The following is a 24,366-nucleotide window of genomic DNA, read 5'->3' as shown; positions in this document are numbered from 1 at the left end:
CCAATTTGCATTCCCACCAACAGTGAAGAGAGTTCCCGTTTCTCCACATCCTCGCCAGCATCTATAGTCTCCTGATTTGTTCATTTTGGCCACTCTGACTGGCGTGAGGTGATACCTGAGTGTGGTTTTGATTTGTATTTCCCTGATAAGGAGCGACGCTGAACATCTTTTCATGTGCCTGTTGGCCATCCGGATGTCTTCTTTAGAGAAGTGTCTATTCATGTTTTCTGCCCATTTCTTCACTGGGTTATTTGTTTTTCGGGTGTGGAGTTTGGTGAGCTCTTTATAGATTTTGGATACTAGCCCTTTGTCCGATATGTCATTTGCAAATATCTTTTCCCATTCCGTTGGTTGCCTTTTAGTTTTGTTGGTTGTTTCCTTTGCTGTGCAGAAGCTTTTTGCCTTCATAGGGTCCCAGTAATTCACTTTTGCTTTTAATTCCCTTGCCTTTGGGGATGTGTCGAGTAAGAGATTGCTACGGCTGAGGTCAGAGAGGTCTTCTCCTGCTTTCTCCTCTAAGGTTTTGATGGTTTCCTGTCTCACATTCAGGTCCTTTATCCATTTTGAGTTTATTTTTGTGAATGGTGTGAGAAAGTGGTCTAGTTTCAACCTTCTGCATGTTGCTGTCCAGTTCTCCCAGCACCATTTGTTAAAGAGGCTGTCTTTTTTCCATTGGATGTTCTTTCCTGCTTTGTCAAAGATGAGTTGGCCATACGTTTGTGGGTCTAGTTTTGGGGTTTCTATTCTATTCCATTGGTCTATGTGTCTGTTTTTGTGCCATTAAAATTTTTTTTAAATTGAGTTGCTGTGTCCTTATTTTTGAGTTTTGAGAGTTCTTTATATATTCTGGATATTGGATATAAATTCTTTCTTAGAAATGTGATTTGTGAATATTTTCTCTAATCCTTAGCTTCTCTTTTTTCTTTTAACTTATTTATTTTGAGAGAGAGAGAGCATGAGTGGGGAGAGGAGAAGGGAAAAAAGATTCCACGAACCGTGAGATTGTGACCTGAGCTGAAATCAAGAACCAGATGCTTAAGCGACTGATCTACCCAGGTGCCTCTCCTTTTTTCATTTTCTTTTTGCTTTTCATTTTTTTTTTATTTTTTTTTAAGGTTTATTTATCTTTGAGACAGAGAGAGACAGAGCATGAACAGGGGAGGGGCAGAGAGAGAGGGAGACACAGAACCGGAAACAGGCTCCAGGCTCTGAGCCATCGGCCCAGAGCCCGACGCGGGGCTCGAACTCACGGACCGCGAGATCGTGACCTGGCTGAAGTCGGACGCTTAACCGACCGAGCCACCCAGGCGCCCCTCTTTTTGCTTTTTAAAGTTTACTTATTTTGAGAGAGTGCGCGAGCAAAGCGGGGGAGGAACAGAGAGAGAGGGAGAGAGAGAGGATCCCAAGCAGGCTGTGCATCATCAGTGCAGAGCCTGATGCAGGTCTTGAACCCACCAACCATGAGATCATGACCTGAACAGAAACCAAGAGTCAGACATTTAACCGATTGAACCACCCAGGCCCCCCCCCCTTTTTTTCATTTTCTTAACATATTTCAATTGACCTAACTTTAAATTCATTAATACCGTCTTCTGGTGTGTCTCCTCCGCTGTAAATCCCATGCAATGAGTTCATAATCTCTGACGTTGTATTTTTAGTTTTAGTATTATCCACTGATTTTTTATAACTTCACTTTGTTATTAGTTCTACATCTTTTCATCCATGATATCTATCTTTTCCTCTATCTTCTTCTACTTATTATTTTTTTCTTGAGAGAGAGAGGGCACAAGTGAACGAGGGGCAGACAGGGAAAGAGAGAGAGAGAATCCCACAAGGGGCAGAGAGAGAGAGAGAGAGAGAGAGAGGGGGAGAAAGAGAGGGAGAGGGAGGGAGAAGCGGGGCTTGAGCTCACCTGATGCAGGCCTCCAACTCATCAACTGTGAGATCATGACTGAGGCACCAGGCGCCCCTCTACTTATTTTTTTGATATTTTTAAGAAAGAGAAGAAAGAATCCCAAGCAGGCTCCACGCTCAGTGTGGAGCACAAACCAGGGCTCAATCCCACAACCCTGGATCATGACCTCAGCCAGAGTCAAGAGTCAGATGCTCAACCGATTGATCCACCCAGGCACCCCCTATCTTTTCCTACTTATTAATAATAGTTATTTCAAAGTTATTATCTGTCCATTCCAATATCTGAATCATTCATAAGATTTCTCCAGTACTTTTTCTTTAATCTTTATTTATTTTTGAGAGAGAGAGAGACAGAGCGTGAGTGCGTGAGGGGCAGAGAGAGAGGAGACACAGAATCCGAAGCAGGCTCCAGGCTCTGAGCTGTCCGCACAGAGCTGGACATGGGGCTCCAACCCACGGACCATGAGATCACGACCTGAGCCGAAGTCAGACCCTTAAACGACGGAGCCACCCGGGCGCCCCTTGGATTTCTCCAATACTTTATATCCTTCTGGACTTTTTATGTGTGCTTGTTCTATTTGCTAATAATAGAAGGGAGTTAGTTAAACTCTCCAATTATGATTGTGCATTTTTCTACTTCTCCCTTTAGCTCTATCCATTTTTAAACAGCGTTACTGAGGCATCATTCACATGCCATTGAATTTGCCCACTTAGGTGTTCAGTTCAGCGACTCTCCGTGAATCGGTAGGTACGTGTCCCTCATTAAAGTCCAGTGTCATCACTGCCAGATGTTCCCCCCCCCCCCCCGCTTCCGTTGGCAGTTAGTCCCCACTTGTAAGCCCGGCCTAAGGCAACCACAAGTCTGGACATTTTCATGTAAATAGAAAATCCAGTCTAGTCTTTCGTGACTGGTTCCTTTCTTGCGGCAGCTACGTCGTGCGTCTTTTTATCGCAAAAAGGTATTTTATTGTATGGACATAGCATGTTTTCCTTAGCCGCTCACTAGCTGTTTTGAATTTTTTCCAGTATTTGTTTATTATAATTCTAGGAACTCACATACTCTGCAAGGTTGGGAGGCTGTCTTGTAGGAAGCTCTGTATGCCCCGAATCAAGAACTGTCCCTCCCGCACTTGTAATGCCAAGGGTCCAATCTAAAAATAAAAGCTACTGTAAGTAAAACAGGGAACTTAACGTGGGAAGTTGGTGACACAGGTGATAGGAGGGATGAGGTGCCGGAGAGGGTGGGGAGGCGTCCCAGATGCGAAAGCCAAGGTGCAGAAGCAGGAATCCGTGACCGTCACTCAGCAGGGGGACAAAAGGAGGAGGTGTTTACCGGATCCCCGGTCCAGGGTCAACCAGCGGAAGCTGTAACCACAGCATGTCTACTTAGGAACAGCTGGAGTGACAGAGGAGACACAGCCATTGCTGGAGAGGTTACCTGAGGCCCAGACGGAAGAAATATTTTGTTTTTGTTTACTAATCTCACACCCTTCAGTTTCCCCTCAGTTTCCCCAAATTCATCTAGAAGCACTTGATACAGGAGACTGGGATACCCCTGTGGGCCAGGCTTCCCCAGCCCTGGGAGCAGAGCAGGGAAGGTAGAGGAAGGAATGGGTCTGAGGACCAGGCAGGTCCAGGGTCAGCACGGTCCACCCACTCTGTTATTTGTCACCCTTCCTTCTCATCCTCCCGTGATACACATGTGACAGTAAGGTGACAATGCTGTCCTGCCTATCATGAATGGGCGAACCCCACAGTGACACTCTCATCCTCTCCCCAACAAGAGAAAATACAAAGTCCTAGAGGTCCTCGTTTGTATCTCAAGTCTAGGGTCTCTAAGCACAACGTGACTTTGCTTGATCTCATCATCTATGAACTGAATCCTAAAACAAAACCTCGCCAATCAATGTTCCATATCAAAATAAAAAATAGGGAAGGAAAATTTGTTGAAACATAACAAAAATATACACAGCAGGTACAGTTGCCAGGTATTCACCATAAAACGCTGGCTGATATCAAAAAAATTTTTTCTCCGCCCCCGTTCCACGTTATGCTTGCCATCAGCAAGCTACTGGTGGGTCAAGGTTCTTTCTTCATCACTGAAGACTGAATTTCTAGTAGTCCTGTCCTAATGGGTGCTTTAGCCTCCCACGGGAACTCACAGGGAAGTACTACGAGGCTTGTCAGCGAATCTGTCAGGCTCCATACGGAGTCACCTGGCCCCAAATGTGTACCAGCAATTCCTTAATTCTGCAGATCAAACACTCCAGCGGTAATGGTAACCTCCTTCTCTGTCGATTCCCTGGCACAAGACGCTCAAACGGCGTCAAGGACCTGTAATTGTGACGTTTGACAGGAGCCCAAGGTGCAAGGACAGAGAGCAGAAACCGCACGTGACATCTCATCTCCCCGCCGCCTCTCTCAGCAGCTCCCAGCCAGATTCCAGCTGCTTTTCTTACGGCAGCTGTTTTCAAGACTGGACCCTGACCGGTAAGCCAGACGACAAATTCCACGAGACACTTCAGAATAATGAAGAGCTCCCCATATGGGCTGCATGAGAAATTTGGGGTCAAGGTCATCCCCCAAAGCAATACTGTGTTAACCTAGGCCCTAACTCTTAATTTTGATACAGCCCCATATGCAAATAACATTTGCTCTTGGATGTGAAATCTCAAGACCGTTGTCCACGAGTATCCCTTTGTCTGATGAAAACAGTCATTTTTCTGTAGTTCTAAATGTTACAATCATTCAGGAAAGGATTCTGACATTGTCAGGCATTACCAAGGAGAGGAATTACTAAAAATTCTCAACAGAGGTAGAGGGAACATGCATAGTAGATGGTTTCAACAGAGACAAGGTAGCAACGCAAGAAAATCACACATATAGGGAGTGATACAAAGCTCTGAATTTCACCAACATTCAAGACAGGCTTTTGGCATTTTCAAATACATTGTTTAAAGATTTGGGGCACCTAAGGGGCGTCTGGGTGGCTCGGCTGGTTGAGCGTCCGACTTCAGCTCAGGTCAAGATCTCGCAGTTCATGAGTTCGAGCCCCGTGTCGGGCTCTGTGCTGACGGCTCAGATCCTCTGTCCTCCTATCTCTCTGCTCCTCCCCAACGCGTACGCGCACTCTCTTTCAAAAATAAACATTAAAGAAGAGGAAGAAAAAATGCCCGTGAAAAATAACAGGAGGATATGTTTTGTGGGTATTTTATTTTATTAAATTTTTTAAAATGTTTATTTATTTTTGAGAGAGAGACAGAGCATGAGCGGGGGAGGGGCAGAGAGAGAGGGAGACACAGAATCTGAAGCAGGTTCCAGGCTCTGAGCTGTGAGCACAGACCCCGACGCGGGGCTCAAACCCACGAACTGCAAGATCATGACCTGAGCTGAATCCGGACGCCCAACCGACTGAGCCACCCAGGAGCCCCTTGTGGGTATTTTATTTTTGCCAGCTCCACTTCTCATCTGTTTAGATGACGAGCAATGCAGTTCAGAGTTTTTCTTTTGCTCACTTAGACGTTAACTTGTATTCTTGCCTTTGCATGTTTAATGTGAACAATCTGGATGTAACTGGCGACTCAGAAGAGGCAGGAGATTTTATTGAAAAATTCCAGCTTCTGTTATTGAACACAGAGCATGGTAAGTGTTCCCAAACTCATTTGCATGTGCCAAAAAGTTGTAGCAATATAACTGAAACTATTTGTTAAATAATAACAAAATCATTCGGTCTGGCTTACCTTCTATTACGGTACAAGACAAACGATATACATTGTGCAGCACCCTTGAGAGATGCTGTGCTATAAACACGACATATACTATATTCACAGATTAATTGCACATATGCTATGAAACTATATAAATTCACAAGGTGTAGCCATACTCAGGAATATAAGCCCTATATTTGTCTGAAGCAATAGGCTTTCTACTTGGCTGTCAAGATTACTGAACATACTCATACACAGACATACATACCTTTAAAGCTTCATAAGCTTATCACTTAAAATAGAATATATAATCTTTTTTTTTTATTATTTTTTTTAAAAATTTTTTTTTCAACGTTTATTTATTTTTTTTGGGACAGAGAGAGACAGAACATGAACGGGGGAGGGGCAGAGAGAGAGGGAGACACAGAATCGGAAACAGGCTCCAGGCTCTGAGCCATCAGCCCAGAGCCCGACGCGGGGCTCGAACTCACGGACCGCGAGATCGTGACCTGGCTGAAGTCGGACGCCCAACCGACTGCGCCACCCAGGCGCCCCTATAATCTTTTTTTTTAAAGATGCAATACTGTACTTGGAAATTGATTTTTTTTTTTGACATTGCTATGGACAAATTTTCCTATATTCATTGAAGTCATTATTTTTGTCCTCGATATGAATAACTTGATTTATGATGAGACTAGACCATTTGCTGAGCGCTTGTCTCTACTGCCTTTGCCACATTCACTGCACACATAGGCTTACTCTCCGATTTGGCATTCTGACGTTCAAGGAAGTAGAACTTCCTGCCAATGACCGTCCTACACTCATGGCATTCGCAGGATTTTTATAAATGTGTTTTATGGTATAGAGAGAAGGGCGATTATTTTCTTAAAAGTGTCTCACACTCGCTCTATTTCTAGGGTTTCTCTTCTGTGTGAGTTCTCTGATGTATCACGAGGTGTGATTTCTGGGAAAAAGCTTTCCCACAAGTGCTACATCCATAGGGCTTCTCTCCTGTGTGAGTCCTCTGATGTATGATGAGCTGTGACTTCCAAATAAATGCCTTCGTGCATTCCTTACATCCATAGGGCTTTTCTCCTGAATGAGTTTTCTCGTGTCTGAGGAGGAGTGACTTCCCACTGAAGGCTTTCCCACATTCGCCGCACCCATATGGTTTGTCTCCTGAATGAATTCTCTGATGCTTATGGAGACTTGGCTTCTCTCTGAAGGCTTTCCCACATTCATCGCATTTATTGGGCTTTTCGTCTATATGGGTTCTCTTATGAGTAATAAGTTGCGACTTCCCACTAAAGCCTTTCCCACATTCACCGCATGCATACGGTCTCTCTCCTGTATGACTTCGCTGATGAATAATGAGCTGTGACGTCTGAGAAAAGACTTTGCTGCACTCACCGCATTCATAAGGTTTCTCTCCTGTGTGAGTTCTCTGGTGTGTAACGAGATGAGACTTTCTAGAGAAGGCCTTCCCACACTCACATCCATAACGTTTTTCTCCTGTGTGAACCGTCTGATGTGTCACAAGGTGTGACTTCTGGGAAAAGGCTTTGCCACATTCACTACATTTAAATGGTTTCTCTCCTGTGTGTGTTCTCTGATGTACAATGAGTCGTGACTTCTTGCTGGTGACTTTTCCACAATCATTACATTCGTAGCCTTTTGCTCCAACGTGAGTTTTTCCATGTTCGGTATAGAAAAAGGATTTCTCATATCCATTGAATTTACCAGGTTTCCTTCTTCCACGGTTTCCAGCCTCAGTAAATAAACCTAACGAGCGTTTCAGACGTTTTCCATTTGAGACATGCTTACTGGACTTTTGCTTTAACGGTGCAAGGTTCATGCTGGATTGGAATGTTTTTCCACTGGCATTAGTTTCATGGGCTTGTTCCGATTTTTTAATGCTGTCTTGGAGTTCTTGGTGCCAAGCTTTGTAATCGTCAGCTTTCCAGTATTCTAGAAAGGAGAATGACAAACATATTTTGTGGATTCAATAACTAGAAGTGCAGAAAACATCATGCACAACTATACATGTTTGGGAATTAAAATTAAATAAAGTGCTCTCATGGAAACTGAGGTAGAAAACTAATAGTAGATAAGGAAAAGGGGGGAAAAAAAAACCTTTGACTAAATAGGCTGCTAAAGGCCATGATATAATAATCTGTCCTAAGCAAAGGTAGGGTTTTATCTGAGCACAATCTGCATGAAAAAGTTGCACTACAAGGTAGGAAATGATGACACCAAAGTTATTCCTTTGGTTATAGGCATAGAAGGAGTAAACTTCCATAAAAGAAATCAAGTAGAGAATAGAAGGAATGACCACAGGTATATAATAGTAATCTGAGGCATTTAACAATAAAAAGGGAAAGAAAATAGGAGGGAATTAGAATGATGAGAAGAAAAAAACACAATGAATTCTCGGTACCAGTGAAAAGACAAGGGGTCTATCAGCAGGATACGTTTGTGGCGGGGAGAGGGAAAAAGAACACACACGGTCTGAGGTGAGAAGGGTTGGGCTCCTTAGTACAGACCAGAGGAGCACAGCTCACTCTAAAATCAAAGCAAAGATGGACAGATTATCCTCATACAGACAAGTGATCTATATAAGATCTGGGTATCTGAGAGGCTCATATCCGTGGTTCTGAGTCCCTTCTAAAGGTTTAGTGATTGGAGACTTATCTAAACAGCATTTCAAAGGTGCCCATCCCTCACTGTCTTTACGTCCACTGTAAACTGACATGTATTTTTTTATTAAAATTTTTTTAATTTTTTTTTTTTTTATTTATTTTTGAGACAGAGAGAGACAGAGCATGAGCAGGGGAGGGTCAGACAGAGAGGGAGGCACAGAATCCGAAGCAGGCTCCAGGCTCCCAGCTGTCAGCACAGAGCCCAACGCAGGGCTTGAACCCACGAACCATGATATCGTGACCTGAGCTGAAGTCGGACGCTTAACCGACTGAGCCACCCCGGCGCCCCTAAACTGGCATTAAAATTCCACCTTCTCACAGGTGACTCACCCGACAAGCTCTGACTTGGGACCTCTTCGCCTATTACCCAAGGCTGCTCTCGCTCCAGTTTGAAGATCACATCTGGTTTGATAAGTTGAAACCCTGTGTATGAAAAATCACACATGACTTGAGCCTAATTTATTGGGCTTCAGACTTCTAAGAATAAATAAATGCTTAGTTTCAGAGGCTGTGCAGGGAGGCCTTCCATCTGGGATGTGAGTGTGCACTCAACACAAAAAAGTGCTGAGGTTTCGTGAATTCTTAAGCTAAAGCCTAAGTCATTGCACACTTCAAAGGCCCCCGTTGATAGTAAGCGAAGAGGAAATGGCAAGTGCCCGGGCAGAGCCTGAGTCCGCACAAGATGTCCTTACCCAGGGACACGAGACTGCTCACATTCTCCAGCATCACATTTCTGTACAAGTTCTTCTGAGCAGAGTCCAGGAGCTGCCACTCGTCCCGTGTGAAGTTCACGGCCACATCCTCCAATGCCAATGACCCCTGAAAGAGCATGTCCCTACTGAACCTGAAGAAATGGATACCATAATAAAGGAAAGGCGGCAAGGCCCTGGAGTGGGAGCCCCCAGGAGCCGTCACGCAAAAGTGCCCAGTTCCCAGTAACGAATCGCAATTGCTCTGGGCCGGATGCCGGTTCCCTCTGTCCTTGTCTCTCTTACAGCTAGAGTCAGTCACGTGACTCGCTTACAGCTAGAGTCAGTCACGTGACCGTGTGCTGGAGCTGGGACCTAGGAGGTGTGTGAGGGCCATCCGCGGGGAAGCTGCCGTTTTTGGGTAAAAGAGATACTGATTTTGCCCTCTGCCCCCTCTACCTTTCTTCCTGCTGTTACCGCAGACGTTGCCCTCAGAGCTGCTGCAGCCACCTTGGGCCGTGAGACAATGTGAGTGAAGTTTGGCAGAGCAGAAACCTGGAAACATTTTGTCCTTTGTGATACCGGTCATGAGCTGTGCCAGCCCAGGACCGTCTACTTCCGGGTGTCTTGCAGGAGAAAGTTCTATGGCCTTATTATCAGAGCTCCCACTGTTTGTAAATGAGGTCATCTCTGATACACTGATTTTGACCATTCTTATCAGGATTCAGTACACAGGCTTTTTATCATATGCCTAGATTTGCATTATACCCTACTGGAGAAACAGAAGTCTTAAAAATCCTGTAGTGTTTTAAGTAAGATAGTATGACCTAGAATGTTTATCGACCCACAAGTGTGTGAGGTTCCACTCTGGTGTCATCAACACGAAGGTGAACGGGATTCACTGTCCTCACAGGGCCCTCAATCTTGTCGCCAGGTCAAGTTACCACAGACGCTGGGGCCAGAGAACATACGTGGTTTAAACACAACTGTAAGCGGTTATCATTTACCCCTTAGATCGGCAAAAGTGAAAACTTTTCAATATCCAGACAAGCCAAGAACATGGATGAATGCACTGTGGGTGTGGCTGGTTCAGAGTACCTTCTGTGTGCCAGCACTGGGGACAGTCACCTGTGTGCCAGCACCGGGGACAGTCACTTTCTGTGTGTCAGCAGTGGGGACAGTCACCTGTGTGCCAGCACTGGGGACAGAGTCACCTTCTGTGTGCCAGCCCTGGGGACAGTCACCTGTCTGCCAGCACCAGGGACAGAGTCACCTTCTGAGTGTCAGCAGTGGGGACAGTCACCTGTCTGCCAGCACTGGGGACAGTCACCTTCTGTGTGTCAGCAGTGGGGACAGTCACCTGTGTGCCAGCACTGGGGACAGAGTCACCTTCTATGTGCCAGCACTGGGGACAGTCACCTGTCTGCCAGCACCGGGGACAGAGTCACCTTCTGTGTGCCAGCACTGGGGACAGTCACCTGTCTGCCAGCACCGGGGACAGAGTCACCTTCTGTGTGTCAGCAGTGGGGACAGTCACCTGTCTGCCAGCACCGGGGACAGAGTCACCTTCTGTGTGTCAGCAGTGGGGACAGTCACCTGTCTGCCAGCACCGGGGACAGAGTCACCTTCTGTGTGTCAGCAGTGGGGACAGTCACCTGTCTGCCAGCACCGGGGACAGAGTCACCTTCTGTGTGTCAGCAGTGGGGACAGTCACCTGTGTGCCAGCACTGGGGACAGTCACCTTCTGTGTGTCAGCAGTGGGGACAGTCACCTGTGTGCCAGCACCGGGGACAGAGTCACCTTCTATGTGCCAGCACTGGGGACAGTCACCTGTCTGCCAGCACCGGGGACAGAGTCACCTTCTGTGTGTCAGCAGTAGGGACAGTCACCTGTCTGCCAGCACTGGGGACAGTCACCTTCTGTGTGTCAGCAGTGGAGACAGTCACCTGTGTGCCAGCACTGGGGACAGAGTCACCTTCTATGTGCCAGCACTGGGGACAGTCACCTGTCTGCCAGCACCGGGGACAGAGTCACCTTCTGAGTGTCAGCAGTGGGGACAGTCACCTGTGTGCCAGCACTGGGGACAGTCACCTTCTGTGTGTCAGCAGTGGGGACAGTCACCTGTGTGCCAGCACCGGGGACAGAGTCACCTTCTGTGTGCCAGCCCTGGGGACAGTCACCTGTCTGCCAGCACCGGGGACAGAGTCACCTTCTGTGTGTCAGCAGTGGGGACAGTCACCTGTGTGCCAGCACTGGGGACAGTCACCTTCTGTGTGTCAGCAGTGGGGACAGTCACCTGTGTGCCAGCACCGGGGACAGAGTCACCTTCTGTGTGCCAGCACTGGGGACAGTCACCTGTCTGCCAGCACCGGGGACAGAGTCACCTTCTGTGTGTCAGCAGTGGGGACAGTCACCTGTGTGCCAGCACTGGGGACAGTCACCTTCTGTGTGTCAGCAGTGGGGACAGTCACCTGTCTGCCAGCACCGGGGACAGAGTCACCTTCTGTGTGTCAGCAGTAGGGACAGTCACCTGTCTGCCAGCACTGGGGACAGTCACCTTCTGTGTGTCAGCAGTGGAGACAGTCACCTGTGTGCCAGCACTGGGGACAGAGTCACCTTCTATGTGCCAGCACTGGGGACAGTCACCTGTCTGCCAGCACCGGGGACAGAGTCACCTTCTGTGTGTCAGCAGTGGGGACAGTCACCTGTGTGCCAGCACCGGGGACAGAGTCACCTTCTATGTGCCAGCACTGGGGACAGTCACCTGTCTGCCAGCACTGGGGACAGAGTCACCTTCTGTGTGCCAGCCCTGGGGACAGTCACCTGTCTGCCAGCACCGGGGACAGAGTCACCTTCTGTGTGTCAGCAGTGGGGACAGTCACCTGTGTGCCAGCACTGGGGACAGTCACCTTCTGTGTGTCAGCAGTGGGGACAGTCACCTGTGTGCCAGCACCGGGGACAGAGTCACCTTCTGTGTGCCAGCACTGGGGACAGTCACCTGTCTGCCAGCACCGGGGACAGAGTCACCTTCTGTGTGTCAGCAGTGGGGACAGTCACCTGTGTGCCAGCACTGGGGACAGTCACCTTCTGTGTGTCAGCAGTGGGGACAGTCACCTGTGTGCCAGCACCGGGGACAGAGTCACCTTCTGTGTGCCAGCACTGGGGACAGTCACCTGTGTGCCAGCACCGGGGACAGAGTCACCTTCTGTGTGCCAGCACTGGGGACAGTCACCTGTCTGCCAGCACCGGGGACAGAGTCACCTTCTGTGTGCCAGCACTGGGGACAGTCACCTGTCTGCCAGCACCGGGGACAGAGTCACCTTCTGTGTGTCAGCAGTGGGGACAGTCACCTGTCTGCCAGCACTGGGGACAGTCACCTTCTGTGTGTCAGCAGTGGGGACAGTCACCTGTGTGCCAGCACCGGGGACAGAGTCACCTTCTATGTGCCAGCACTGGGGACAGTCACCTTCCGTGCACCAGCAGTGCTGCCCACCCGGCTCGCACCTTAGAGCAGGGGCTGCAAATTGCCAAGCCCAGTCAGCACTTAGATGCTAAAATAAAGCTTCTTGAAAGCCAGCTTCCAGCCATCTGTTCACGTACGATCCATGACTCTCTTGCAGGACCGCAGGGGAGGTGAGCAGTTGCGCCAGGGATGTGTGGCCGGAAAAGCCTAAAATATTCACCTTCTGCTCCTGCCTTAGAGCCTTTCTTGTACATGTCCGCCAGGCAATAAATACATTGGTGTTTAAAACAGCAAATCTGACAGACACCCGGGTGGCTCAGGGGGTTCAGTGTCTGACTTCGGCTCAGGTCATAATCTCGTTGTCCGTGGGTTTGAGCCCCGCGTCGGGCTCTGTGCTGACAGCTCAGAGCCTGGAACCTGTTTCGGATTCTGGTGTCTCCCTCTCTCTCTGCCCCTCCCCCACTCACACTCTGTCTCTCTCAAATGAATAAACGTTAAATAAATAAATGAACAGGGGTGCCTGGCTGGCTCAGTCCGTTGAGTGTCTGACTTTGGCTCAGGTCATGATCTCACAGTTCGTGGGTTCGACCCCCATGTCAGGCTCTGTGCTGATGGCTCAGAGCCTGGAGCCTGCTTCGGATTCTGTGTCTCCCTCTTTCTCTGCCCCTCCCCAACTGGCACTCTGTCCGTCTCTGTCTCTCAAAAAATAAAATAAAAACGTTAAAAAAGTAAACAAATAAATAAAATAAATTGTGAACTAATTCAACTCACTTCTAGAAAAAACCAGAATGATAAACCTCCACCCTACTTTCTAAAGGAAAGAGTCTATATACTCTGGAAAGTGAACAAAATGAAGCAAGTTATACTTCAGTTTCCACCATTTTTTATTTACAACATCTAGAATGCAGTAAAATATATATACAAAGAAGTGTAAAAATGTGACCAAGAACTACGGCCACAGAAAGTAAAACCAGCCAACAGAAGGAGATCTACAGATGCCTAAGTTATGTGAATTAAGAGACAGACTCTAAAATAACCATACTAAATATGTTGAATAACTTAGAGGAAATATGGATATGATAAGTGAAGGGATGGAATATTTCAGGAGAGAAAAGGAAATTAATTTTTTAAAAAAGAACCAAATAGAAACTCTAGACTGAACAGCTGATATTAAGTACTTATCAAATGGACTTAACAGCAGATCTGATGTTATGAAGGAAAAGATTCATGAACTTGAAAATCGATTAATAAAAACCATACAGGGGCACCTGGGTGGCTCAGGCGGTTAAGCGCCTGACTCTTGATTTCGGCTCAGGTCATGATGTCACAGTTCATGAGATCGAGCCCCGCATTGGGCTCTGTGCTGACAGTATGGAGCCTGCTCGGGATTCCCTCTCCCTCTCTCTGCCCTTCCCCTACACTTGCTCTCTCTGTCTCAAACTAAATAAAATAAAGTTAAAAAAAACAACAACATACAAAGTATACAGTACTGGAAACAATGTATCAAGTGTCAGTGACCTGTAGGACAATATAAAAACATCTTATACACCATAATTAGAGGGTCAGAAGAAAGAAAATAGGGCAGAAAAAATATCTGAGTAAATAATGGCTGGAAATGTTCCAAATGTGAAGAAAAACATTCCACAGACACAAGAAACTCAAAGTATCCCAATCAGGATACATATAAAGAAAACCAGACCGAGGCTCATCAGAGCCAAATTGCCCAAAACTAAAAATAAAATCTTAAAATCAGCCAGAGGGTAAGACACAGTACATTCCAGGGATCAACATAAGAGGGATGGGACAACTGACCTCTCACCAGAAACAACGCAAGCCAACGTATAATGGAATGTCCAAAATGTTCAAACAAACAAAAAAATCTAGCATGTTTTTCAGGAAAAAAACCCAAAACAACCCTTTCAAAGGGTGGCTGCATGGAGACAGCACAGCATGTGTCCGCCAACACCGAAGGCCTCGTCAAGGAGGGTGGGCCCATCGCATGGTGAGAAGAAGTTGGGAGGAAGCCCAGAAGAAAGTGCTTCGTTCCTGTGCCTGGGGACTCAGGCTGTGGAAAGCAGGAGGGCAGAGCCGCGCAGAAGCACATGTCCTCCAACACCCGAGAACAGGGACCACCACACAAACGCTCCAAAAGAAGGCAGGGAAAAGAAACAAAGAACAAACAGTACAAACAGAAAACAAATAGCAAGATGGTATACTTCAACCCAAATATGTCAATAATTACTTAAAATGTTAACGGACTAAATAAACATTCCACAGAAAAGAGACATTATCAGACTGGAAAAAGTAAGACCTACCTATAGGATACTTACAAAAGACACACTTAATTATGATTTTTTAAAATTTATTTAATTTTGAGAGACAGAGAAAGACAGAGTGTGAGCAGGGGAAGGGCAGAGAGAGGGAGACACAGATTCTGAAGCAGGCTCCAGGCTCAGCTGTCAGCACAGAGCCCGTCGCGGGGCTCGAATCCACGAATCGTGAGCTCGTGACCTGAGCCGAAGTCGGTGACTTAACCAACTGAGCCACCCAGGTGCTCAAGACACAATTACAGAGGTACCAATAAGTTAGACGTAAAATACAGGAAAAGGTAATAGCACTCAGACATTCATATGGAAACTAGTGTAGCTACATTAATATTAAACAAAGTAAGCTTCAAGATAAGGGGTATTGCTAGAGATAAAAAAGGACATTTCATAACAACAGAAGGGTCAATTCATCAAGAAAACATAATAATCCTAAACGTGCAAACATTTAAAAACAAAGCTCCAACTGGCGGCTGGGTGGCTCAGTCGGTTAAGTGTCCAATTCCACTCAGATCATGATCTCTCAACTCGTGGGTTCAAGCCCTGCGTCAGGCTCTCTGCTGTCAGCATGGAGCCCATTTCAGATCCTCTGTCCCCCTCTCTTTCTGCCCTTCCCCTGCTCATAGGCTTGCACACACGCTCTCTCTCTCTCTCTCTCTCAAAAATGAACAAATATTGAAGAAAAAGTAACAGAGGGGCACCTGGGTGGCTCAGTTGGTTAAGCTTCCGACTTCAACTCAGGTCATGATCTCACAGTTTGTGGGTTCAAGCCCCACATCAGGCTCTGCGCTGACAGCTGACAGAGATTACTTGCTTCAGATTCTGTGTCTCCCTCTCTCTCTGCCCCCTGTGCACTGACTCTCTCTCAAAAATAAACATTAAAAAAATTGTTTTAATAAAAATAAGAAAATAACAGAGCTTCAAAATACATGAAGAAAATACTGACATAAATAAATGGGTGTAGTTTCAATTGCATAAGGCGAAAAAAGTTATGGATGTGGATGGTAGTGATGGTTGCACAATATTATGAACATGTTTATGTCTATCTTATCATAATCAAAAAAAAGAAAACATTATCAGCAATAATTAAAAGAATGCAAGTTAAAAATACAAGGAAATGTCATTTTTCATCTATCAGGTTGGCAAGGATAAAGAGTTGACATGGGGGCGCCTGGGTGGCTCAGTTGGTTAAGCTTCCGACTTCAACTCAGGTCATGATCTCACAGTTTGTGGGTTCAAGCCCCACATCAGGCTCTGTGCTGACAGCTGACAGAGATTACTTGCTTCAGATTCTGTGTCTCCCTCTCTCTCTGCCCCCTGTGCACTGACTCTCTCTCAAAAATAAATAAACATTAAAAAAATTGTTTGTTTTTTTTTTTTTTTTTTTTTAAATTTTTTTTTTCAACGTTTATTTATTTTTGGGACAGAGAGAGACAGAGCATGAACGGGGGAGGGTCAGAGAGAGAGGGAGACACAGAATCAGAAACAGGCTCCAGGCTCCGAGCCATCAGCCCAGAGCCCGACGCGGGGCTCGAACTCACGGACCGCGAGATCGTGACCTGGCTGAAGTCGGACGCTTAACCGACTGCGCCACCCAGGCGCCCCTAAAAAAATTGTTTTAACAAAAATAAGAAAATAACAGAGCTTCAAAATACATGAAGAAAATACTGACATAAATAAATGGGTGTAGTTTCAATTGCATAAGGCGAAAAAAGTTATGGATGTGGATGGTAGTGATGGTTGCACAATATTATGAACATGTTTATGTCTATCTTATCATAATCAAAAAAAAGAAAACATTATCAGCAATAATTAAAAGAATGCAAGCTAAAAATACAAGGAAATGTCATTTTTCATCTATCAGGTTGGCAAGGATAAAGAGTTGACATGGGGGCGCCTGGGTGGCTCAGTTGGTTAAGCGTCTGACTCTTGACCTCAGTTCACGTCATGAGCTCAGGTCTTGATCTAGGGTCATGAGTTCAAGCCCTGTGTTGGGCTCCATGCTGGGCATGGAGCCTACTTAAAAAAAAAAAAAAAAAAGGTGATACAACTCAGTGTTGGTAAGGATGTGGGGAAGAGTCAGCAAAACACTGTTGAGAAAACAAATTTGAATACACTTTTAGAAGGCAATTTTGTAATCTCTATTAATATGTAAAACTTGCATGGCCTTTGACCCAGAAATTCTATGTCTGGGCATTTATTGTACATAAACTCTTGTACAAATCCTCAAAAAAAACTGGAGGTTTTCACCGGCTCTCAATAATTGATTGAACCAGTAGACAAAACTCAGTAAGAGTATAGAATTGAACATGCTATCAACTGATTTAACCTAATTGACATTTATTTATTGAACATTCCATCCAACAACACATTCTCCTTGATTCACATGGATTATTCCCAAAGATACACCATATGCTGGACCATAAAATAAGTCCCAAAGAATTGATATCATAAGGAGACGTCCTCTGACCATAAAAAAATACAATCAGAACATAATAACAAAAAGGTATGTAGAGAACTCCTCACCTCAAGCATTTGTAAATTAAGCAGCACACTTTACATGATTCAGGGTCAAAGAATAAATCACAGTGAACATATTTTGGATTTAATTCTAACAAAAACAAAACAGACCAAAAGCCCCACAGTACTGGGGCACTCTACTGGAGAAGCCTTACATGGATCTTAGGACAGTCAATTTTAGACATGTCTCAGCCATGCAGATGTGGCTCTTTTCATACAAGATATGAATTGGGGCATATATTCATTCAGTTCACTGGTTCAATGATTCCCTGTACCATGTTGGTAATCTAATTGAGTCTATGATGCCAGCCAGATTAGGCAATCTGATGTGTGAAGCTGTTAAACTCGTGAATGACTTCTGAGGTTGATTAGATATTCAATGTGATCCAGACTTATGCTAAGAAGTCAGTTCTCTGGAAAAACAACAGTCCTAATTTGTAGCATTTGCTAATCTGTGTTGAAAATATTCCTACCATGGCTGATTTCAAGCTATCAAAGTTTAATAACTGGTTGACAAAACTCAGAATTTAAGTTTTGCAAGTTGGTATGAGCTGACTCCAACACATTACTGGTAATTAAAAAAACAAAACAAAACAAAACAAAACAAAAGAGTGATTTTATGCCAAACACAAGATCTGGATTTCACGTCCTATATAGGTTATTATCCCTACAAAAATAGTATATTTAATTTTGAAACAAATATCTTTTTTTAAATTTTTTTTTCTTTTAACGTTTTTTATTTATTTTTGGGACAGAGAGAGACAGAGCATGAACGGGGGAGGGGCAGAGAGAGAGGGAGACACAGAATCGGAAACAGGCTCCAGGCTCTGAGCCATCAGCCCAGAGCCCGACACGGGGCTCGAACTCACGGACCGCGAGATCGTGACCTGGCTGAAGTCGAACGCTTAACCGACTGCGCCACCCAGGCGCCCCTGAAACAAATATCTTAATGCAAACAACACACACATTTTAGGCCCTTCTCTTCAACCATCACACTGAAACATTGGAAGGAATCATTAAAAAAGTTGTTATTAAAACTTGAATGGAAGGGGCGCCTGGGTGGTTCGGCTGGGTGCACGTCCAAGTCTTGATATCAGCTCAGGTCATGATCCCAGGGTTGTGGGATCAAGCCCCAAGTCTGGCTCCGCACTGAATGTGGAACCTGCTTGGGATTTTCTCTCCCTTTGTGCCCCACCTCCTTGCTCACGCTCGCTCACTCTATCTCTCTAAAAAAATAAATAAATACATACATGAAATTAAAAATAAAATTTAAAAACTTGAATGGAAAAAAATCTCGATACACTGGCCAAACAGCAGAATGTATCTAATGGAAGAGGACATTTGCAGTGTGAATTACCACACTGATGAATTCTGCAAGAATCAAGATGAGAAGAAAAGAAGTCAAATATATTAAAGAAAAGTTTTTAAACTCAGAGCATAGATCCAGAAGAGAATATCCGTCAAGCATTCCAAAACTGGAGAAAATGGAGAATAAAGGGGAGGAAATAATCAGGGAAGCAAAACAGGAAAATTGCCCAAAGTTGAAGGCAGGCAAAACCTTTTCCAACTGAAAGCAATAAAAAAATGTGAATTAAAAAAAAAAAAAAGTGACAGGGTGCCTGGGTAGCCCAGTTGGTTAAGTATCTGACTTCAGCTCAGGTCATGATGTCATGGTTCGTGGGTTCGAGCCCCGCGTAGGGCTCTGTGCTGACAGCTCAGAGCCTGGAGCCTGCTTCAGATCCTGTGCCTCCCTTTCCTTCTGCTCCTTCCCCATTCGTGCTCGCTTGCTCTCTCTCTCTCAAAAAATGAATAAACCTTAAAAAAAATGTGAATAAAAATTTTACGCCCAGACACATCAGTGGATACAGAAGAAAATGCAATGAAAACCGCAAGGTACCATTTCACACCCACTAGAGTGGCCACAGTGAGACAGCAACAGTGTTGATGAGGAGGTGGAGAAATGGAAGCCCTTATATATTGCTGGTGGGATTGTAAAATGAATCAGCAACTTGAAAAACACAGTTTATCAGTTTCTCGAAATGTTAAATACAGTTACGACATGAACCAGCCATTGCACTCCTAGGTATGTATCCCAAGAGAACAGAAAACATATGCACCAATGTTCACGGTAGCATCAGCCATAATAGCCAAAATGTGGAAATAACCCAAATGTTTAGCAAATAAGGAACTGATAAAATGTGGTATAGTCACACAACAGATTATTATTCCACAACAAAAGACAACACAGTATTAATATATGTCCCCTCCTGAAAGTGAGCTACATGAAAGAAGCCAGTCGCAAAAGAACAGGCGTGATTCCATTGATATGAAATGGGTAGAAGGGGCAAATCCAGAGGCACAGAGAGCATACTGTGCTCGCCTAGAGCTGGGGCAGGGAGAAATGGGGAACACCTGCTAACGGGGTGCTCTTTTAGGAGGATGAACAATTAGATGGTTGCAGAAGTCTCTAAACTTACTAAAAAACAGTAAATTGTTCACTTTAAATGGGTGAATTGTACGGAACCATAACTGAGGAAATAAATGAATTACTTACCTGGGACTTAGTCATTTTCTGCCACACTTGGGAAATGGCCAGTAACTTTAGGCTCTGCTCTATCCTTCTTAACTCCTCTGGTCAGGACTCTCTTCACCAAGGATTCACCTCTGGGACTTCTTTATCTCAAATAAGCCAATTACTTCATGGAAACCGGAATCTGTTGAATCAGTTAACAAAGTCTCTTTAGTAGATGCAAATCTCCCTCTTTTGCTGAAAACTCACCTTCATTTAAAGCTCAAACTGGGGCACCTGGGTGGCGCAGTCGGTTAAGCGTCCGACTTCAGCCAGGTCACGATCTCACGGTCCGTGAGTTCGAGCCCCGCGTCGGGCTCTGGGCTGATGGCTCAGAGCCTGGAGCCTGTTTCCGATTCTGTGTCTCCCTCTCTCTCTGCCCCTCCCCCGTTCATGCTCTGTCTCTCTCTGTCCCCAAAAAAATAAATAAACGTTGAAAAAAAATAAAAAATAAAATAAAGCTCAAACTGTGTTTTCTATAGACTCTAAACAGACTTTAAATGGGTGATGAGTATTAAGGAGGACACTTGTGATGAGCATTGGGTGTGGTATCTAAGCGATGAAGCACTAAATTCTACACCCGAAGCCAACTTTACCATATATGTTAACTAACTAGAATTTAAATAAACTTAAATGAAAAAAAAAAAAGACTCTAGGCTCCTGGGTGACTCAGTCAGTTAAGCATCCAACTCTTAATTTTGGCTCAGGTCATAATTTCACAGTTCGTGGGATCGAACCCCGCGTTGGGTTCCACAAAGAGTGGAACCTGCTTGGGATTCTCTATCCCTCTGCCCTTCCCCTGCTCGTGCTCTCTCTCTCTCAAAATAAATAAACTTTTTAAATTTAATTTTATTTTTTTTAATGTTTTATTTATTTTTGAGGGAGAGAGAGACAGAGCGCAAGCAGGGGAGGAGAGAGAGAGGGAGACACAGAATCTGAAGCAGGCTTCAGGCTCCAAGTTGTCAGCACAGAGCCCGATGTGGGGCTCAAACTCACGAACCGTGAGATCATGACCTGAGCTGAAGTCAGATGCTTAACTGACTAAGCCACCCAGGTTCCCCAATAAACAAACTTTAAAAAAAAGACAGTAAACAGATCTAACAAGGACTCAAATAGCAGCGTATGCAGAAGGAACCCCACAGCATTGATAGCATTTAACCAAGCATTCATTGTCTCTGAAAGGAAGGGAGGCAGCAATGGTGTGTGTGTGTGTGTGTGTGTGTGTCTGTGTGTGTGTGTGTGTGTGTAAAATATATAGTGAACAGGAAATAAGAACATCAATTTCATTTAAAAAATGTTTTCAATGTTTGTTTATTTTTTTTTTTAATTTTTTTTTTAACCTTTATTTATTTTTGAGACAGAGAGAGACAGAGCATGAACAGGGGAGGGTCAGAGAGAGAGGGAGACACAGAATCCGAAACGGGCTCCAGGCTCTGAGCCACCAGCACAGAGCCCGACGCGGGGCTTGAACTCACGAACCGCGAGATCATGACCTGAGCCGAAGTCGGACGCTTAACCAACTGAGCCACCCAGGCGCCCCAATGTTTGTTTATTTTTGAGAGAAAGAGACACACACACAGAGTATGAGTGGCAGAGGGGCAGAGAGAGAGGAGACACAGAATCCGAAGCAGGCTCCAGGCTCTGAGCTGTCAGCACAGAGCCCGATGTGGGGCTGGAACCCACGAATCACGAGATCATGACCTGAGCTGAAGTCAGATGCTTAACCCACGGAGCCACCCAGGCACCCCATGAACATCAATTTCATTTTTAAATAAAGGCATGAATAAAAGAGGAAAGTGAATCCAACCATTCATGAAATGAATAATTCAGCTGAGTTTCTCCTCAAAATACAACAAACAATTCATTTTAAGGTCATAACGTTCTTTGAGAGTTCTAAATTAGTTAATACATGTAAGTACCTTAGAACTGTAACTGGCACATACATATTTAGTAAATGCTAGTTAGCGCTCTTACTATTATAGGACATGATTATAGAGAAATCAGAAAATACATATCAACTAACAATTATTACCCATAACCCCACTACTTCAAAGGTACCTCTCGCATAGGGTGTTAGAAACCATCTGACATTGTTACAAAACTGATCTTACAGTCTTACATTTTTGAATTGCCTTTTATGCTATATAGTAAACCCACTTTCAGACCAATAAATATAACTGTAGACCTGTGATTATATCGTATAAAAACTCAATCAATTTTCAACCAACACCTGACATCCAGGCATCCCTCGTCTTCGAGCCCTGACCCCAAGTCCACCCAATCAGCAGCCTCAAAGACCTCCCAGTCAATTCCACACCTCACTAATCAACCATTTGCAAAAGCCCATTCACCACTTCCTCCACCAATCATACTCCCAACAAGCCCTGTGAGTCCCAGTCACCAGACACATTCGGCCCACCACTAACTCCCACAACCCTATCACTTACACCAATAAGTCCCTCATTCACCCCCCAACTTACTAACTCCCACAGGCTTCCCGATGACTCCTCCGACTGTCCCCACAAACTGTCGCCTCAGTTGTCCAAATCTACCGTGTCCCCAGTCATTCCCACAGCCCCCCAGTTACTCCCAGCCAAATGTCTACCAGTCTCTGCCTCCACCTCCAGGCTACCAAGTCACCAACCCCATAGTACCACCATCAGTCACTAACCCATGGTTCCACAATCACTACTCTTTCTCCCTTTTCTTTTTTGTTTTTAAAGGCAAACTCTGCGCCCAACCTGGGGCTTGAACTCACAACCCCGAGTTCAATAATCGCACACGCCAGCGACTAAGCCAGCCAGGTGCCCCAATACTCTTCTGATTGATACCCAGGCCTTCCTAATGGCTCAATCATTCCTACTGTCCCCAATTCCTCACCCATCAGGCATCCTAATCCTGATCTCTGGATTCCCCAGTCACTGATGTAAACTGACATCCTAGGCTCACTTCCTCCGTGAGCCTATAATTAGTGACACACACAGCGCCCCCCACACCTCCACTGGCCTCCCAAACTACTCAACCCGAAGGCAAAGTAACAGGTTAATGAGAAAAATCCCCCTCCAGTAATGTCCCCCCACTCACAGAGCTCTTGCAAACCCCAGCAATCCCCAAACCACACAAGACCCCAATCTATCACCCCGAAAATATTCAACTTCACGCTCCCTCCAATCAGCAAATTCTATTTGCCCTTCAGTAACCCCACCAGGCACCTGATTTCTGCACTCCACAGCTGCCCCAATCACTGACACCCCGAAGGCGCCCCCAGCCCACATCACTGACACCTTGAGACCAGCTCAGGCCTGCGGCCCCATCTTTCACTCCCCGAAGGTGACTTTAAGGCACGAATGCTTTAAATCTCTAATTCTGTCCCACCACTTTCTGCAGACCCCCGAACGCCGCCCTAACAGGTCCACAACCACCCCTCGCCCCCCGCACCCCGCCAGCCCCGCCCCCGCCCCAACACTCGTCCGGACAGGCCCCCGCTCACTCACCTCACTACCGTCACCGAGCCCCACGGCCCCTTCAGCAGGCGTCGGCCCCCAGCCGCTCTCAGCCCCGCTCCCTCCAGCGCCCTCCGCGCAGGCCCAGTCACCCATCCCCGGAGTCCCCTGCTCCGATCCCGCCTGACCCGCTCGCTCTGCCCCGCCGCCCCAGACCCCACTGGCCCCACACGCTGCCCTGACCCGCAGAACGCGCACCGGGGACACCGCGGGGCCCGCGCGGACACCGAGGCCGCCCCAGCCCCGCAGCCCGCTCGCTCCCCACACGGCCTCCCCCTCCGGCCAGTAGTACCACGGTTCGCCCGGCCCACCGCGGAAGCGTGCGCGCAGCACTACATTTCCCAGAGTGCCGCTCGCCCCAGAACTACATCTTCCAGAGGGCTCCGCGGCCGCCTGGCCATATAAACTCCCATGCTTTTCACCGGTTGCCTGGTTGCGGGGCGTCGGCCGAGTGTACACGCGCTGGTGAACAAATGCGGGAGTTGGTGGTTTCTCGTTCCTTCCATAGGAGAGCCTTTCAGTCAGCGAGAGGCACGCAACTTAACAAACTCCGGTACTAATGAAAGTAGGGGCCTGATTGTGCTCGGAGGACTTGCAGACCGGAAAGCAGTCTGGGGTGCCCAGCTGGCTCAGTCGGTGGAACATGCCTCTCCGGATCTCAGGGTTGTGGGCTGAGCCCCACTTCGGTGTAGAGAGCAAAAATATAATATTAAAGGGCGCCTGGGGCTCAGCCCATTAAGCCTTCCACTCTTGATACCAGCTCAGGTCATGACCCCAGGGCCCTGAGATCAAGCCCCCACATTGGGCTCTGCACTGAGCGTGGAACCTGCTTGGGATTCTCTCCCTCTGCCCGTCCCCTGCTTGCGCGTGCGTGCGTGCGCTCTCTCAAAATTAAAAAACAACTAAAATCTTAAAAAAAAAAATTGGTGCCTGGGTGGCTCAGTCCGTTGAGTGTCTGACCGAATTCAGCTCAGGTCA

General features: G+C 46.2%; 1 protein-coding gene across 1 annotated transcript; it reads right to left on the bottom strand.

Moving 5' to 3' along the window:
* Positions 1 to 6,182: 6,182 nt before the first annotated feature.
* Positions 6,183 to 23,735, bottom strand: LOC123588462 (zinc finger protein 84-like). Its single transcript, XM_045459486.1, has 5 exons — positions 23,681 to 23,735; positions 19,871 to 20,030; positions 9,013 to 9,139; positions 8,651 to 8,743; positions 6,183 to 7,589 (listed from the first exon to the last, which is right to left on the bottom strand). The coding sequence occupies exons 2-5, from the start codon at positions 19,883 to 19,885 to the stop codon at positions 6,535 to 6,537; spliced, it is 1,290 nt and encodes a 429-aa protein (XP_045315442.1). The 5' UTR covers positions 19,886 to 20,030; positions 23,681 to 23,735; the 3' UTR covers positions 6,183 to 6,534.
* Between the last annotated feature and the right edge of the window lie 631 nt (positions 23,736 to 24,366).

The sequence above is a fragment of the Leopardus geoffroyi genome, chromosome D3 (genome assembly GCF_018350155.1).
Source record: "Leopardus geoffroyi isolate Oge1 chromosome D3, O.geoffroyi_Oge1_pat1.0, whole genome shotgun sequence".
NCBI classification, from domain to species: Eukaryota; Metazoa; Chordata; class Mammalia; order Carnivora; family Felidae; genus Leopardus; species Leopardus geoffroyi.
The sequence above is the reverse complement of the archived record's forward strand: the minus strand, read 5'-3'. Positions and strand labels throughout refer to the sequence as shown.

What these genes read in the sequence shown, in the direction of transcription:
- LOC123588462 (XM_045459486.1), bottom strand. An exon ending in GAGCAGTCTCGTGTCCCTGG is followed by an intron (nt 8,744 to 9,012) that starts GTAAGGACATCT and finishes TTTCATACACAG; the next exon opens with GGTTTCAACTTATCAAACCA. An exon ending in CCCAAGTCAGAGCTTGTCGG is followed by an intron (nt 7,590 to 8,650) that starts GTGAGTCACCTG and finishes TCTCCTTTCTAG; the next exon opens with AATACTGGAAAGCTGACGAT.